The 17,007-nt window shown below is 43.8% G+C and overlaps 1 protein-coding gene across 1 annotated transcript in view; it reads left to right on the forward strand.

Moving 5' to 3' along the window:
• LOC306932202 (cGMP-dependent 3',5'-cyclic phosphodiesterase-like) overlaps window positions 1–17,007 on the forward strand; it is a gene marked incomplete at its 3' end in the record, with an annotated part of 177,119 nt that overhangs the window by 147,953 nt on the left and 12,159 nt on the right. The window contains exons 3-4 of the mRNA XM_079513899.1: window positions 12,503–12,592; window positions 12,888–12,976. Coding sequence (XP_079370025.1) covers window positions 12,503–12,592; window positions 12,888–12,976 — 179 coding nt within the window. The remainder of the gene's footprint in view (window positions 1–12,502; window positions 12,593–12,887; window positions 12,977–17,007) is intronic.

Here is a 17,007-nt window from a genome sequence, read left to right on the forward strand (position 1 = left end):
CTGCTAGACATGAGACTAATTGATTAGAGCGACAGAGAGAGAGAGGAGCGTGTGTGTGTATATGTGTGCGTGTGTGTCAATTTAACAAAGGTGCAGACGATCAGAAATCAGCAGAGAGTGAGAGATGTTTGCGCTACTCTATGCCGAATTGAAGTGGACTCGGTCCCAGACTTTTTTTTCTCCCTGGAAATAAAAATGTCTGGGTTTCCGAGGCTAGTACTCAAGTGACTGTATACTTAAAGGAACTACAACATGCATTTTAAAACTAATGTTAATATTTATATATGTCCCTCAAAACATATTTCTAGTGGTTCAGTTTTCTTGTGACCACCGTGCTCTGACTTATGGTGCGTTACCTGTTCAAATCATATACTGGAGACAGAGGTAATGGTTCGCACACACCAAGACCGCATTTTAGTTTTTATTCTTGCATAATGTATCGAAGACAAACGTTTCGGGCTATCCAGCCTTCATCAGTGGTCACACTGATGTAATATGCACAGGGGTACCATTATGTCAATATGCACACGGGTACCATTATGTAGGGATTATTAGGCAAGATTATGATGTCAATTAGCCAGAAATCAAATGCAACCCCGACTCGCCAGCGAATCGAATACACATTTAATTCCTATCCACTTGCATCTCATTAACGTCCAATTGAAGACGTGAGTCACTTAGCCTGTCAATATACACATAGTTTCCACTCGGAATGAAGCGCTTTGAAACTATGTACATACTGTGTATCTTATCATAAAAACGTCTATCTGAAGACGTGAGTTACGAATACCTGGTATGAATAAATACTGTGTTACAGTTCCCCCAATATAAAACAAATCAAATACACACAGACGGAATCAAAGAATAGTCCGGAGATTTGTTTAGATTTGTACCAGCAAAATGAGATATTTATTATATCGAAATACTGTTACAACATACTTGTCATATACTCAAATAAAAACATAGCAAGAGCGGCCGCGTCAGGGTTAATCCAATTCGGACATTAGCCGTAAAGACTTAACCCTGCGCATTGAAAATATACTATTTGGTAGACTGTGGTATAGTTGCTTCTGACTAGTCTGCACATGAGTTGTGCAAAATAGCCAAGAGCAAACGTTATAAAGTCCAGTCTTACTCAAATAACAACTTCAATTATAGGTCCGTTCAGTTTACAAGCACAATGCAAAGATAGTTTTAGGAAGAAGAAAGAGGAAAAAAAAAAGGAAAGAGGTTCTCGCGAGGAGGGGCTCTATGGTTGGCGTCACTTTTAAGATTTAAATGACAAAACTACGTCAAAAGGGTAGCTAATCCTATCATTAGTTCTGAACACTATTTTGTATTAAAAGAATGTCGTTCTGGGAGCCTGAATGTTATCAAACACATCCTTGACCAACCTTTGTGATGATGGAACCTCAGCGGCGCTCGGAAACTGGATACCAGGGTTAAGTTGACAAAATTAGTTTCCAGCCTGCACGCGAGTGTAACTTTCCTCGTACTTGTTTAGTTAAAGTATAAAGTATAAAAAGTCGATCAAATCGTTTCATATGGAAACCCACAAGTGGTAAACGGGACTCGCTCTAAGTCCTGATGTGGTTTCCGTGGCGGTGCAGTTCTAAGAGCTCACCGGCTGAGGCAGCCGGCGTCTCGGGGAGAAGAAGCACCAAACTGAGCAACGTGTTTTGGGTGACACACGTTATATTGAAAAAGGGGTCTCAACCTAAATTAGGCGTTTCCTTTGTCTAACTCCAAAACCAGTTTTAACCAGTCTTAGTTGGAGTCAACAGAATTGTTTATCCATGCAGCTTTTACGGCCCACAGGCCCACCTATCACTCTCTCCTTATCGCTGAGCCATCACTAAGGAATCTTCTCTTTCAGATGTGTGCGCACACACACACACACACACACACACACACACACACACACACACACACACGTGCGCACCAACGCACACACATTTCCTCTCATTTGACGGACATGTTCACTCTGGTCTCACGCAGTGGTTAGAACATAGGTAGAACAAAGAGGAGAAACAGTAATAATAACATTTGAGGACAGGTGTCCTACACATTCATTTATAGCGTTGCGTGGGTGTTTGCAGCCCAGAATGTTTAAGGCAGTGTGTATGCGTGTTGTAATCCAATTCCACGCAGATCTGTTTGCGTGTTGATTTGTGAGTCTGTTTCTTGGTTGAGCGGTTTCTTGCGTGCCAGCCCATCTCCTGCTTTAAGCACTTAAAAAGGCAAAAGGGGTCGCTGGGAGGTTGAGGCGTCCTGGTTGCTTAGTCAGTGTAAACATCAAACTGGTGTGTGTGTGGTGAACCAGTGATTTAGTGCCAAGAGGGATGTCACCCTCCCCCTGTTGGTTTTGGTCCTCTAAATTATACTCACTCAAGAGGAACCGGTTTGGGGGGGGGGTGTTGCATTGGTTCAACTTGCATAATTGTCAATTACAAACCCTCCCAATGTCAGGCTACATATCCCCTCTCTAGGATAAATGAAGACAACGTTCGTGGACCTTCGTTTGGCCTAGTTACATATCCTGACCTCCATTCGGGACAAGATGTCAAGTTGAGGCCAATGGGGTGTCTGTCTTGCCCATAGGGCCCCTTTTTCGACAGTGGGGTCGCGTTCCCCTGTAGTGGTGTCAATGTTCGTAGCACTCCCTTGGATGCCCAGGGTAGCACCTGTGACACAGGGGAAAGGTAGGAAAGGCAGTGTCTGTACGGTCGTTTCAGGTAGGTGTAGAGTTCTGCTGGGTGCAGAGTAGATTCCATGAGAGAGTGCACAGGCGACAGTGTCTGAATGTCATTCAGGCTTCCCCGAGCACGACATACGCTCCCAGGGGAAACAACACAATGTCAATTCATTCAAAACACTGTCATTCAGGTGGATGCCAGGTTCCGCTAGTCACGGAGCAGCATCCAGGAGAGAGGAAAAACAGGAGACAGTGTCTGAAGGTCATTCAGGCTTCCCCGAGCACGACATACGCTCCCAGGGGAAACAAAACAATGTCAATTCATTCAAAACACTGTCATTCAGCTGGGTGTAATGCCCTCCAGGCATGGCGTAGCATTCATGTGGGGAAGAAAGAGCGGACAGGAGACAGTGTCTGTAGTGTCATCCAGGCGGATGCAAGGTTCCGCTAGGCGCGGGGTAACATCCATGTGAGGGAGAGAGAGGCAGGAGGCAGTGTCTGTAATGTCATTCAGGTGGGTGTAAGGTTCCGCTAGGCGCGGGGTAACATCCATGTGAGGGAGAGAGAGGCAGGAGGCAGTGTCTGTAATGTCATTCAGGTGGGTGTAAGGCTTCCCCGAGCACGACCATACGCTCCCAGGGGAAACACAACAATGTCAAAACATGTCATTGCTGGCAGGTCAAAGTGTTATTGACCACATCATGCACCCAAAACGACATGGTTTCTCCTAAGTCATTTTACACTGAGCTCTCTACTCCTATTGATAAAGTTGTACTGGTCTAACCAAGGTGATAGAGAAGAGAAAAGTGGAACAAGGGCCAGAGTAGAAGAGAGGAAATAATACTTTCGTTTGTTAAAATAAAATTCAAACGATAACAGACTATAAGGAGCAAATGGCTCAACGTCTAGTGGAAATAATTATTTTGTCTGGTAAAAACAAACAAACGAAAAAACTAAGGAGCAATGGCTCACACTCTAATGGTAGAAAACAAAACAGTAACTACATTTTGTGACCACAGGTGGTTTAGCAGGCTAGTGCACCTACAGGTTTGAATTCATTCCGCTAGCGAGGTTGATGTTTGATCATGTCTCACACCGAGTCAGGAAACGGAACAAAAGGTCAACCCTCTATCTTAGGAAGCATTATTCTGCACAGGCACTTTGAGGTCGTTTTTTATAATAATAAAACAAGAAAATGTAAACAAAAATTACTAATGGTGTGTGTGTTACACATACCAAGTGATCATCCCGTTTCGGTAGGGGAGGAGGTTTCTTACTGTTTCACGGGAAACAGGGTCCTATGTTGCTTAAACTATTTAGGCGAGAAACTCAATAGGCTAGGCACAACACAGCTAAGAGTTCTACAATGTAGAGCAGCCAACAAGGCCGGTGAGTTCTCTCGCCTTGGTTTTGGTCTCAGAGTCTGTCAGTTCGGTGATTGTCTGGGGCGTGTGTAATTTGATTTGGTTTCGGTGTACCCATTTTGTCACTGGCTTGCCTTGGCCTTTCCATTTGGGGAGGGACCTATTGTTCATCCCCTCTTGGTGAGCAAAAGTGGAACACCGAACCAAACCCCTTACTTGGAGCTGGTCCTGCGAGGGCCTTTTGCCATAGTGGGCTTTCTTGACCTCCATGCTCTTTGCCAAGTTCTTCTGAGAAGATCTGGCAAATGGTCCAATCCAATCTATCTGCAGATCTGCCCATGGGAACATAATTCCCCTCTCTTGTAAGGGTGTTCTCGGGGTTGGACTTGAAGGTTGGAACTGACAGCACGTCAAACAACCTTTCACATAATGAACCACGTCTTGGTACATTTTGGGCCAATAGGCCATCTGGCACAACTCATCGCAGGTTGCCTCGACACCTCGGTGTACAGCAGTTGGGGAGTTGTGGCCGAAGCTTAATAGTACCCCCCTGTGGTGCTGGGGTATAACTAGACGCGGAGAAGTATATGAATCAACAGCATACACCAACAGACCATTGCTCAGTGACATGTAGTCGCTCGACAACAGTAGTTGGGTTAAATACTCTGTTGAGTCCCTGTCTGTGTCAGGGATAGGTGTTGGTGTGTCCCCAGCAAGGAGCGCCATCATGTGGGCTAGGGCTGGGTCAGCCGCCTGTAATGACACTAGATCAAAGTCTCTTTTCACAGGGGCCGTCGTCCCATCAGGGGACCGTTGGTCCCGCTGCAGTAACGCAGGGATTTTGCCAATGACCGGAATGGTCAGGCTGGAATCATAGAAGTCAGTGCTTATCAACAAACCCAAGTCTGTTCCTTCGCACAAAGTGACGTCGGTATCCAGCCTGTCTGTAGACCTTCCTTCCACATCCAAAATGGGTGTGCCTTGGAAAGTCAGACTTTGCCGTAACTGGGCATCTCTCCCCCCTAAAGGAGGAGTCCCCGGTGGGGAATTAGTGCCCTGTAAGCAAGTTATTTCCAGCTGTGCCTCCACGAGGTCACTGTTGGTCTGTTGAAACTGGGTAAACTGCGCCTTGAGGTCGGCGATCTCTTGTTTAGCCCTATTCAACTTACTATCTGTGGTGGCTAGCTTGGTGACAATATCAGTCAAGCGAGCCTGTGTCTCTCGTAACTCAAGTTCATCAGTCAAGTCTTTTATCTGCTGCTGAGACCTGGCAATTGCCTCCACGTTAGCTTTGACTGCTAAGCAATCAAGCTCATGTAACCGGACTAAGTTTGCCAATACATGCCCAGTTAATTTCTCGCGTTCTGCCTCAGTGTAAAGTCTTGATTCAGCATGAGCACTAGCTAAAGTTTGGAGATTTGAAAGGACTGTGTCTGCATCTATTTGACCGACGTTAGGAATGTCAGAGTCTGTCAGACTAAGCATCTTTCTTATAGCTACGCAACAATCCATGTTCCCTGTTCGTGTAGCTGGCTAACAGCACAGTATGCTTCTAAGCCGCAACAACTCTGTCAACAGACAGCGGTAGGAAACAATGCAACAACCACGCTCCCTCGCTGCCTCTCAGGTAAAAACAGCACTGTGGTCCTCAATTTGGTTTGAGGACAATTGTGCACAAGTGAAAAGGCTATATCGTTTGTGTTATTATTCCTGCCCCTAACCCCCCTTTTTATTAACACCCTTAGTTCCTTTTGCAAGGAAGAAAGGGAGTGAATAAAAATTAAAAAGGGAATAAACACAAAAAAAACAAATTTTTGAATTAAAAATCTCAAACTGTAAATGTCCAAAATTAAAATAATTAATTAAACCCAATCAGTCAATTGCCTGATCAACAAAACCTCAAAGGCTTAATCAACCACACATTCAACCAAACGAGAATAACCAATTAAAGCTCAATTTGTAAATGGCTCAAATTAAAATAATTAATTAAACCCAATCAATCAACTGCCTGATCAACAAAACCTCAAAGGGTTAATCAACCACACATTCAACCAAACGGGAATAACCAATTAAAACTCAATTTGTATGTGGCTCAAATGGAAATAATTAATTAAACCCAATCAATCAACCGCCTGATCAACAAAACCTAAAAGGCTTAATCAACCACACATTCGACCAAACGGGAATAACCAATTAAAACAGCAAGCCAATCGCCTGGTCGATCAAAACCTCAAAAGGTTGTTAGATCCACCACTCACTTAGCCAGAAGGTTATTTCGAGCCTTAAATTTTAAATGCCACCAAGGAATGATTGAATCTCTTGAAATTCACACTCCTAATGACAAAATGGTATTAATTAAGTAAACTCAACAATTTAATTGCCTGGTCAATTAAAACATCAACCACACACTTAAACAGAGTTTATTTTAAAAATCCCAGCGTCCAACGAGAGATCGGAATGAATCATTAAAAATAATTAAGTCAATCCCCATCTCAAAATTGGAACCGTAATCTTCAAAACAAACCCATTTGAGCATAACGGGCCAATGAATCGACTGAAATCCTGAAAGATTTTAAAACGATCAGTCAACCAAAGTCCACCTTAAAAATTTAAAGTCAAATGATAATGCCTGAAATAAGCTAGGGCAGGGGTGTGATTAAAACGAATAACAAAAGACCTGTATCCCTTAAACAAAACAAGCTTGAATCTGCACAGAACAAAGGCTATGCAAATTTAAAGAATGCTCCAATTCTGTCCAAGGCACAGGCCGTAAATAGCAGAAACGTTTCACTTTATGTACCACAAAATCAATTATCCACAACCGAATTTGCCTGAAATGAGCGTGAAAGAGGGTTACCACAACACCACGCTATATGTTTACAAACACAAGCAAACAACGCAAAATGTCCCCACAGCAGTGAGGCAATTAATGAGCTACCAGTATATGCGAACTTAATGAGTGTACTTTGACACGCAAAATAAGTCCCCACCAAGTGCAAAGATTAAGAGGTGTTAATCTTCGTCAAGCAGCAAAACACACGACCATGCATGTGCCCTATTACAGCTCACACAGTGAAGCTAATGTTATGACACGTGTGACACCAGCGACGGCCACTAGATGGGGCGGCACGCCTTACTTGTATCACAACAACGTGTCAGTAGGCTGGACACCAAGTGTCACGGCCTGAGACCCCCACCTCTCAGGGCGGAGTTCAGATGGGGGAAATCAAGATGGCGATTTTGCAATCTGGCTGGAAGCAGCGTCCCACAAGCACAGCGGAAACGCCCCACGTCACCAATTTCCAAAATGGCGACCTCGCAAAGTCGCACAACACAATGGCCAGAGTACCCTGAACATTAGATGGTTTCACACTGTCTTTTGACCAACGTCACACCAAGTATAACGCTGCTTGAACCGTATGGGCCCCGTAAAAGCAATCAAGCCTCTTCAACGACCAGACAGTCCACTAGATTTATTTCACTCCTGATTTAATGACCGGACACCTCAAAAACAACGCACTATGGGGACATTTAAGTCTAAATTCATACTAAACCTTTTAAAATGGTTTTTCTGTAATCCCGTGAGCCGCTATGGGTTCTAGACAATTTCCAGGCTCCAAATTAGCAATAGGCATTACACAATGACACTATACGAATTAAATCGATCTGCTAAATGGCAAAATAGATTCGTTGCTGAACTATTCACGAGCAGCTTACGCTCGGAGCAATTGGCAACAGGGCGCTAGGAAATAAAATCTGTTAAAAACGATAGCCCTTGGTTTATTAATTTCGCTCCTTATATTAAACACCACAAGCCTCTGCAGAAAGCTGCGGATAAATTGGGAGGGTATTCGAACGTAATGTTGTAGGTTCCAGCCACGGTCACAGCGTGAGACGCGGATCAAACCATTTACTCTAAAAAAGAAACAACCTCGATTCCAATTACATGTACATTAATTCCTCTCACATCGAAGGGTCTTATATAACACAGTAAACCAGTTCCGTTAACGGGACACCATTATGTAATATGCACAGGGGTACCATTATGTCAATATGCACACGGGTACCATTATGTAGGGATTATTAGGCAAGATTATGATGTCAATTAGCCAGAAATCAAATGCAACCCCGACTCGCCAGCGAATCGAATACACATTTAATTCCTATCCACTTGCATCTCATTAACGTCCAATTGAAGACGTGAGTCACTTAGCCTGTCAATATACACATAGTTTCCACTCGGAATGAAGCGCTTTGAAACTATGTACATACTGTGTATCTTATCATAAAAACGTCTATCTGAAGACGTGAGTTACGAATACCTGGTATGAATAAATACTGTGTTACAGTTCCCCCAATATAAAACAAATCAAATACACACAGACGGAATCAAAGAATAGTCCGGAGATTTGTTTAGATTTGTACCAGCAAAATGAGATATTTATTATATCGAAATACTGTTACAACATACTTGTCATATACTCAAATAAAAACATAGCAAGAGCGGCCGCGTCAGGGTTAATCCAATTCGGACATTAGCCGTAAAGACTTAACCCTGCGCATTGAAAATATACTATTTGGTAGACTGTGGTATAGTTGCTTCTGACTAGTCTGCACATGAGTTGTGCAAAATAGCCAAGAGCAAACGTTATAAAGTCCAGTCTTACTCAAATAACAACTTCAATTATAGGTCCGTTCAGTTTACAAGCACAATGCAAAGATAGTTTTAGGAAGAAGAAAGAGGAAAAAAAAAAGGAAAGAGGTTCTCGCGAGGAGGGGCTCTATGGTTGGCGTCACTTTTAAGATTTAAATGACAAAACTACGTCAAAAGGGTAGCTAATCCTATCATTAGTTCTGAACACTATTTTGTATTAAAAGAATGTCGTTCTGGGAGCCTGAATGTTATCAAACACATCCTTGACCAACCTTTGTGATGATGGAACCTCAGCGGCGCTCGGAAACTGGATACCAGGGTTAAGTTGACAAAATTAGTTTCCAGCCTGCACGCGAGTGTAACTTTCCTCGTACTTGTTTAGTTAAAGTATAAAGTATAAAAAGTCGATCAAATCGTTTCATATGGAAACCCACAAGTGGTAAACGGGACTCGCTCTAAGTCCTGATGTGGTTTCCGTGGCGGTGCAGTTCTAAGAGCTCACCGGCTGAGGCAGCCGGCGTCTCGGGGAGAAGAAGCACCAAACTGAGCAACGTGTTTTGGGTGACACACGTTATATTGAAAAAGGGGTCTCAACCTAAATTAGGCGTTTCCTTTGTCTAACTCCAAAACCAGTTTTAACCAGTCTTAGTTGGAGTCAACAGAATTGTTTATCCATGCAGCTTTTACGGCCCACAGGCCCACCTATCACTCTCTCCTTATCGCTGAGCCATCACTAAGGAATCTTCTCTTTCAGATGTGTGCGCACACACACACACACACACACACACACACACACACACACACACACACACACACACGTGCGCACCAACGCACACACATTTCCTCTCATTTGACGGACATGTTCACTCTGGTCTCACGCAGTGGTTAGAACATAGGTAGAACAAAGAGGAGAAACAGTAATAATAACATTTGAGGACAGGTGTCCTACACATTCATTTATAGCGTTGCGTGGGTGTTTGCAGCCCAGAATGTTTAAGGCAGTGTGTATGCGTGTTGTAATCCAATTCCACGCAGATCTGTTTGCGTGTTGATTTGTGAGTCTGTTTCTTGGTTGAGCGGTTTCTTGCGTGCCAGCCCATCTCCTGCTTTAAGCACTTAAAAAGGCAAAAGGGGTCGCTGGGAGGTTGAGGCGTCCTGGTTGCTTAGTCAGTGTAAACATCAAACTGGTGTGTGTGTGGTGAACCAGTGATTTAGTGCCAAGAGGGATGTCACCCTCCCCCTGTTGGTTTTGGTCCTCTAAATTATACTCACTCAAGAGGAACCGGTTTGGGGGGGGGGTGTTGCATTGGTTCAACTTGCATAATTGTCAATTACAAACCCTCCCAATGTCAGGCTACACTGATAAAGGCTGGATAGCCGAAATGTTCGATCGCTAGATAAACATTTCGGCCACTCGGTGGCGCGCTATGAGCTTGTAGATCTGCTATTTTTCAATAGCTAAAGCATAACATAATGCTAACACCAAAAGGGGTTCCCGCCCAAAATGGGTTAACTTACATTTTTAAGTTTTATTTTAGTTAGTTTAGTTTAGTTAAAATTTCAAAACTTTTACTTCTACTCCACTAACGTCCCAGAGGAAAATATTGTACTATTGAACCACTGCAATTATTTGAAAGCTTTAGTTACTAGTTACTAGTTACTTTGTGGATTTAGATTATTGTTACAAAAATAACATGCATCAATAATAATAATAATAATACATTTTATTTATAACGCACTTTACATTTGAAGCAAATCTCAAAGTGCTACAACAAGAGAAGAAGAATAAAATAAAATAATGCATGAGTATATAAAAGGACTAAAATAAGGACAATTCATGAATTTCGTGGTATACTGCTAAAAGGTTTATAAGCACACCGGGCATCTAACGGTCCAAATGGCCAAATGCCTTGTCAACCCATTGATGCCTGATGCAACGTATACGTTGTTCTACCTTTGATGCCGGCGCGCTCTCTTGTGATCTGTGTCTCATCAGCTATTGCTATACATGTAGCAACATAACAATTTGAAAAAGAATTAATCCGAATTTGAAGGTTTTTAGAAACCTTAGGTCAGGCCCTAGAAGGCGTTCCCAGATTCGGCCTCAGGCATCAATGGGTTAAAAAGAAAAGTCTTAAGTCCCCTTTTAAAAGCGTCCACGGATTGTGGTGCTCTCAGGTGGTCGGAGAGGGCATTCCACAGCCTAGGAGCAGCTGAGCAGAAGGCCCGGTCCCCCATGGTGCGGAGTTTTGTTTTGGTGGTTTTGAGTGTGTTTGAATTTCCAGAGCGGAGGGAGCGGGTGGAGGCTGGGGGTTCAATCAGTTCCTTCAGATATGAAGGGGCGTCACCCACTTCAGCGCCTTAATATGCATTTGGGCCATTTGAAAAATAGCCAATCTACAAGACATGACAGCCAGCAGCTGTTGAGTTGAGTGTAGGTTCACGTGGAGGTGTCTGGAGGTGTTTGTTGAGCATTTAACCCATTTAGATCTGAGGCCGATTCTACAAAATGTCTTCTAAATCATGTTTCTATGTCCGTCTCAAACTATTTCATGTCAAGGACCCCCAGAATTATCTGTATTTGGCCGCCGACCCCCATCTGAAAATATCGTGTTCCAGGGACCCCCCCCCCCAGTATTCAATATTTGAGTTAAAAACATAATAATAATAATAATAATAAATGTTAAAAACATAAAAATAATAATAAATAATATATATTCAAAGATTTGCGCCACATTTTCAGATCTACAAGCTTGAAGATCTGCTATGTTTCCATAGATAAATTATAACATAATGCTTCAAACACCAAAAGGGGTTCCCGTTCAGAATGGAATAAATTAATTCAGGCACACAGAGAGGGCACCTCTGTCAAGCACTTAATTTCCTGAAAGGTGTAGTGCCTCAAATGAACACACTCACTGCCACGCGTTAATTAATTTGTTGTCCGTGTCAGCAGCGCCACCTACAGGTCTGTGTCAGCACTGCAGAACCACGGAACATACCAGTCGACTGACCAAACTCCTACTTTTACTTTTACTTTATTTGTTTATTTATGCATATATAAATGCAATGTAAATACACCGGATTTAGCAAAAATGCTAATTATCATTCGCAGTCCCCACATAAAGAACATAAAACAAAAACAAGCAAACAATGTACCTTACATTAATACATTTTATTCATAAGGCGCCTTTCAGGGCACTCGAGGTCGTCGTACAGGTTAAAAACAGTTGATACAAAAACACAGTTAAAAGCAAAACAAAACCAAGTCACAGCTTGCAGCAGAGGTCAGCCATATGCCTTTTTTTTGTGGTGAGTTTGGAATATGGTGATAGAGTTTCTGATGTCAGGGGGGAGGGAGTTCCAGAGGTGAGGGGCAGAGCGGCTGAAGGCTCTTGACCCCATGGTGGAGAGAGACGGGCTGGGAGGACTTTCAGGGTGATGGAGGAGGCAGACCTAAAAAGCGCATCTAGTGCATCTACATAATTTTAGCAGCGTTTTTTAAGGGCGATATGGATTTATAGCTAAAGTGCAGTATTGCTGCAGTATTGCTTTCAAATAATACAGGATTCAAGTAATACAGGATACGCTGTCAAAGTGCACTAGAAGACCATTGGAACTGCGCCTTTCATCATGTGTTTTACCCAGGATGCTTTGCTGTGACCTTTGACCTTTCATCGTGTTTTTCTACCCAGGATGCTTTGCTGTGACCTTTGACCTTTCATCGTGTTAATCTACCCCGGATGCTTTGTTGTGACCTTTGACCTTTCACCATGCTTTTCTACCCAGGATGCTTTGCTGCGGCTGGCGGCGGTGGTGGACGTCGGTTCCCTCCGAGATGCTCTCCGAGACAGCATACAGGAGCTGCTGCCCAGCACGGTACGTGCACGCACGCACACACGTGCACACGCACACACACTCACACACACGCGCACACACACGCACACGTGCATGCACACACAGCATACAGGAGCTGCTACCCAGCGCGGTATGTGCACGCACACACGCACACACACACACACACACACACACATACACAGAGCTGTTAAACTCAGCTGAACTCGTTAGTGGTACAAAAGCAGAATCCGAGGCCAGGTCTCATCGGGACGAGACTCAATTACCCGTCTGTGAAATGATATCCTGTTCATTTATAAACACACTTTCACTTTCACAGGAGTGCACGTGTGTATACACCCTGGACGGAGACTCGAGGCTGTCGTGTGACGACCCACCGCACGAACTGCCACAGGACGGCAAGATCAGGTAGGCCTACTGTGCGTGTGTGCGTGTGCGTGTGCGTGTGCGTGAGCGTGTGCGTGTGCGTGTGCGTGTGCGTGTGTGTGCGCGCGTGTGTGTGTGTACGTGTGCGCGCGCGCGTGTGTGCACTCCAACTGCATGTTAAATGGCAGATGACCCCCCCACACAGACACACACACACACACACACACACACACACACACACACACACACACACACACAAACACACACAACTCTGCATTATTCATCAAGGGACATGTGGGACCTTTTCTGATCAGCACCATGATTAGTCCAGCAGTGCAGTCTTGTGTCTAGTGGGAGATTCGCTCCCAGCCCCGAAAACATTGTTTTCAGAGCGTTGTGTGCGTTGTGAGTTGTTTTTTTTTAGATTCAGCAACAAATCTCTGGCCGTCTGAACGGTCCCCCCTCGCCTGGCCTGCGCACGGGGCCAAGACGGGACCGGCCAGGACTGGGATGCGGAATAGTTTCTTTCCCCTCAGGCAATCAGACTCTTGAAAGTGCAGTCTCTATAGTAGATAGATACTAGGACATTAACCCGTTTTGACCTGAGATCAGATTAAAAAAATGTCTTCTACATCCTGACAGTTTTCTGAAAAAGCTATGTTTCTATGTCAGTCGTTCTTGGATTTTTCAAAAATAGCAGACCTACAAGCTCGTAGCGCGCCACTCGGTGGCACGCTGCGAGCTTGTAGATCTGCTATTTTTCAATAGCTTTCAATAACACCAAAAGCGTTCCCGTTCAGAATCGGTTAACTTGGGGAGGTATGGATTATGCAAAAGAAAATAGATGACATGAACTCTATATTCAGTTTCTCATACTTTTTTCTTTTTTCTTTTATCTGGCTATTCTTTTTTATGATGTGAATTCCTGTAGTTTTTAGGTGAATTTAATAACAGAGTATTGTTTTGCACTTGATATTTTCTATTCTTGTATGAGTCTATGCTGCCTTTTGAATAGGAGAAACACAATTAGGTTTTTTTCTAAGGCTGCTTGCAGTTGGAAAAACAAAGACAGATAAATCAATCTTGAATGTTGATTTCTTGGATATGCCAAGCTTATAAGTACGGTGTACATATTCGGTATTACAATTACATCCTCTTTTTTTGCTCGTATTTCTCTGTCCGTCTCTCTCTTTTCTTCTCTACATTGTTTGATGGAAACCGAACAAAAACATGTATTTTTGTAAGTACCTGTGCACAAGATGTAACAATGGAGGATATGCGCGTGCATAAAGTGAGTGGCATAGTGAATTTAACGTTGTTTAATGTAATTTAATGCAATCAGATATAGGACTTTTCTGTGTGGATGTATACTGTATGAGCTGTCAAGACCAGAAAGTAGTTTTTTTCTGCCACTCAGCAGGCGTTCCCGCATAACTTGAGATGAGATGAGATATACTTTATTAATAACAGTTTGACGGCCGCTAATTGTTTAATCCAGTGTTCCACCGCGCGTGAAACGCTATACCCGACATTTGTTTAATGCGTTTAATTATTATAATATTATATATATATATGTATGTATGTATGTGTGTGTGTGTGTGTGTGTGTGTGTGTGTGTGTGTGTGTGTGTGTGTGTGTGTGTGTGTGTGTGTGTGTGTGTGTGTGTGTGTGTGTGTGTGTGTGTGTGTGTGTGTGTGTATCCATTCATGAGTTGTCCTGACTGAACTTTAAATGACAGCAATCGTAATTGTATTTGTCTTTGATAAGCTTAACTGGCAACTACTGATAAAAAAAACCCCTCATTGACACAAGGAATTAACAGTCACACTTCTGTGGATTACAATGAAATTGTAATGACAACCGCAATCTCAATCGCTTAATTCATGCATCGCAAGCTGCTCTAGCCTTTGAATAAAACCATATTTAATAGCGAATGGCACCGCACAGCTCTTGAATAGACAATGATCATTGTCAAGTGTTCATAGTGTGTTTATTTATATTTCATATAAAACATTATATTTCATATATAAACACAATCGAGGCAAGGCATTGACACTCACTGCTGCTTGTAGGAGAATTAGAATCACAGAGAATTAGGAGTATTTAATTTAATTTGGTGTAATAGTGGTGTAATATCGCCCTTATCCTGCCCTGCATGCATTATGTGGTGTTTTCCGCTGGACCTGGAGAATGGATTTGCAGAATTATGTGTGTCGGGCCTCTGACCTTCTGACATCACACCTGATGACCCCCCCCCCCCCCCAACGGGCACTGTTCTAGTGGGAAATGACGCAGGATCCGAAAAGACTAACGGTGACGGTCACAGCCAACATAAACGTGCAAGAGAGGGAGAGTCTTCACGCATGGCCACGTGAAATAGTCCTTGTCTGACTTCTGACAAGGAGCTCTAAGAAATACACAAATAGAGATCATCTCCGAGGAACACGACAGAGATAGAATTTTACCCGTAGAATCTATAGGGTAGATACTCAAACACATGGATATCTTTGTCAAGCCCCTCTACGGCAAGACATTGACCCTGAAGGTTGAGCCCAGTGACACCACTGACCATGTCGAGACCATGCTCCACGGACATGGAAGGCATTTCCCCTCGCACTCGCAGGATGAGGCTGATCTGTTCCACGACTGATAGACGATAGAGAGTATGCACATGCATGATTTTCCCATCAGGACACGCCCCACTCATCTAGACTGAGTGGCAAAACATTGAGCAGCATGGAGTGTTGGAGTTTGGAAGTGCTCGTTGGAAATCACTCAACCGTCCTGCGTAGCACCTGTTTCTAAATGTCACATAATGCAGGAGGCAGCAAAATGTTGTGTTATTGAAAACAAGCACTTCCAAACTCTGACACTTAGAAAAATAATCAAATGCTGGGCATTTCTTGACAGAAAGTAGCTCATAATGTTTCTATGGTGGATTTTTATTAAACAAAAACGTTGCAGATAGACAGAGGATAATTCAAGCTTTTCGTACAGCTGCAATGTTGGTGAGTTTAACATTGTTTAATCCATTGAGACCTGGAACGCATCCATGTCACGTTAGCGTTTAACCACATTAACCATTAACCCATTTTGGGCGGGAACCCCTTTTGGTGTTTTAAACATTATGTTATAATTTAGCTATTGAAAAATAGCAGATCTACAAGCTCATAGCGCGCCACCGAGTGGCGCGCTATGAACTTATAGGTCTGCTATTTTTGAAAAATCGTTAAAATGTGCCTCAAATCTTTCCGAAAATTGTCATGATTTAGAAAACTTTTTTTGTTTTAATTTCGACGTCAGGCCTGAATGGGTTAATGCAATCAGACAGGACCTTTCTGTTTGGATGAATGGGCTGTCAAGGCCAGAAAGTAGTTTTTTGCCACTTAGTGGGCGTTCCCGCATAACTTCCAGGTACGATGATGTCACGCGCATACCCTCTATTGCGAGACGGCCGCACCCTCGCTGACTACAACATCCAGGAAGGGTCCACCCTTCAGCTTGAGCTGTGCCATTTGAGCTGCTCAAGCTCATGCCCGTGCCCTGGCACGACACGGTTCACGGAGATCCACGTCAAGGCCCCCAACGGCACGATAACCACCCTGAGGGTCGAGCCCTGCAGTGACACCGCCGAGCATGTCAAGGCCAAAAAGGTCCACGACACGGAAGGCATTGCCCCCCCGACCACACCAGCAGAGGCTGGTTTATGCTGGGAGACAATTGGAAGATGGCCGGCCGCAACCCTCTCGGACTACAACATCCAGACATATTCCATCCTCCACCTTTTGCTGTGTGTGTAGAGCTGCCCATCTTTGCCCCCCCTGGCACGGCGCAGCACAAAAGCCTCTCTGTCCAGGCTCTGGACAGAGAGGGCCACAAAGTGCCCCTCACTTCACGGCACGCGGGTGTGATTTTTTCTTTTACTTCTCCAGCACCTTTCTTCAACACGATCCAGCCCCTATAGAGCGTCGCAGTCCCGCCTCCTACCCTGGACCAAGGACAGTCTAAGAAGGATGAGACGCGAAGACCGTACGGGCGACGCCATGTTGCTTTGGAAGGAAAGAAACATGCGC

Source organism: Electrona antarctica (genome assembly GCF_951216825.1).
Source record: "Electrona antarctica genome assembly, chromosome: 11".
Lineage (NCBI taxonomy): Eukaryota > Metazoa > Chordata > Actinopteri > Myctophiformes > Myctophidae > Electrona > Electrona antarctica.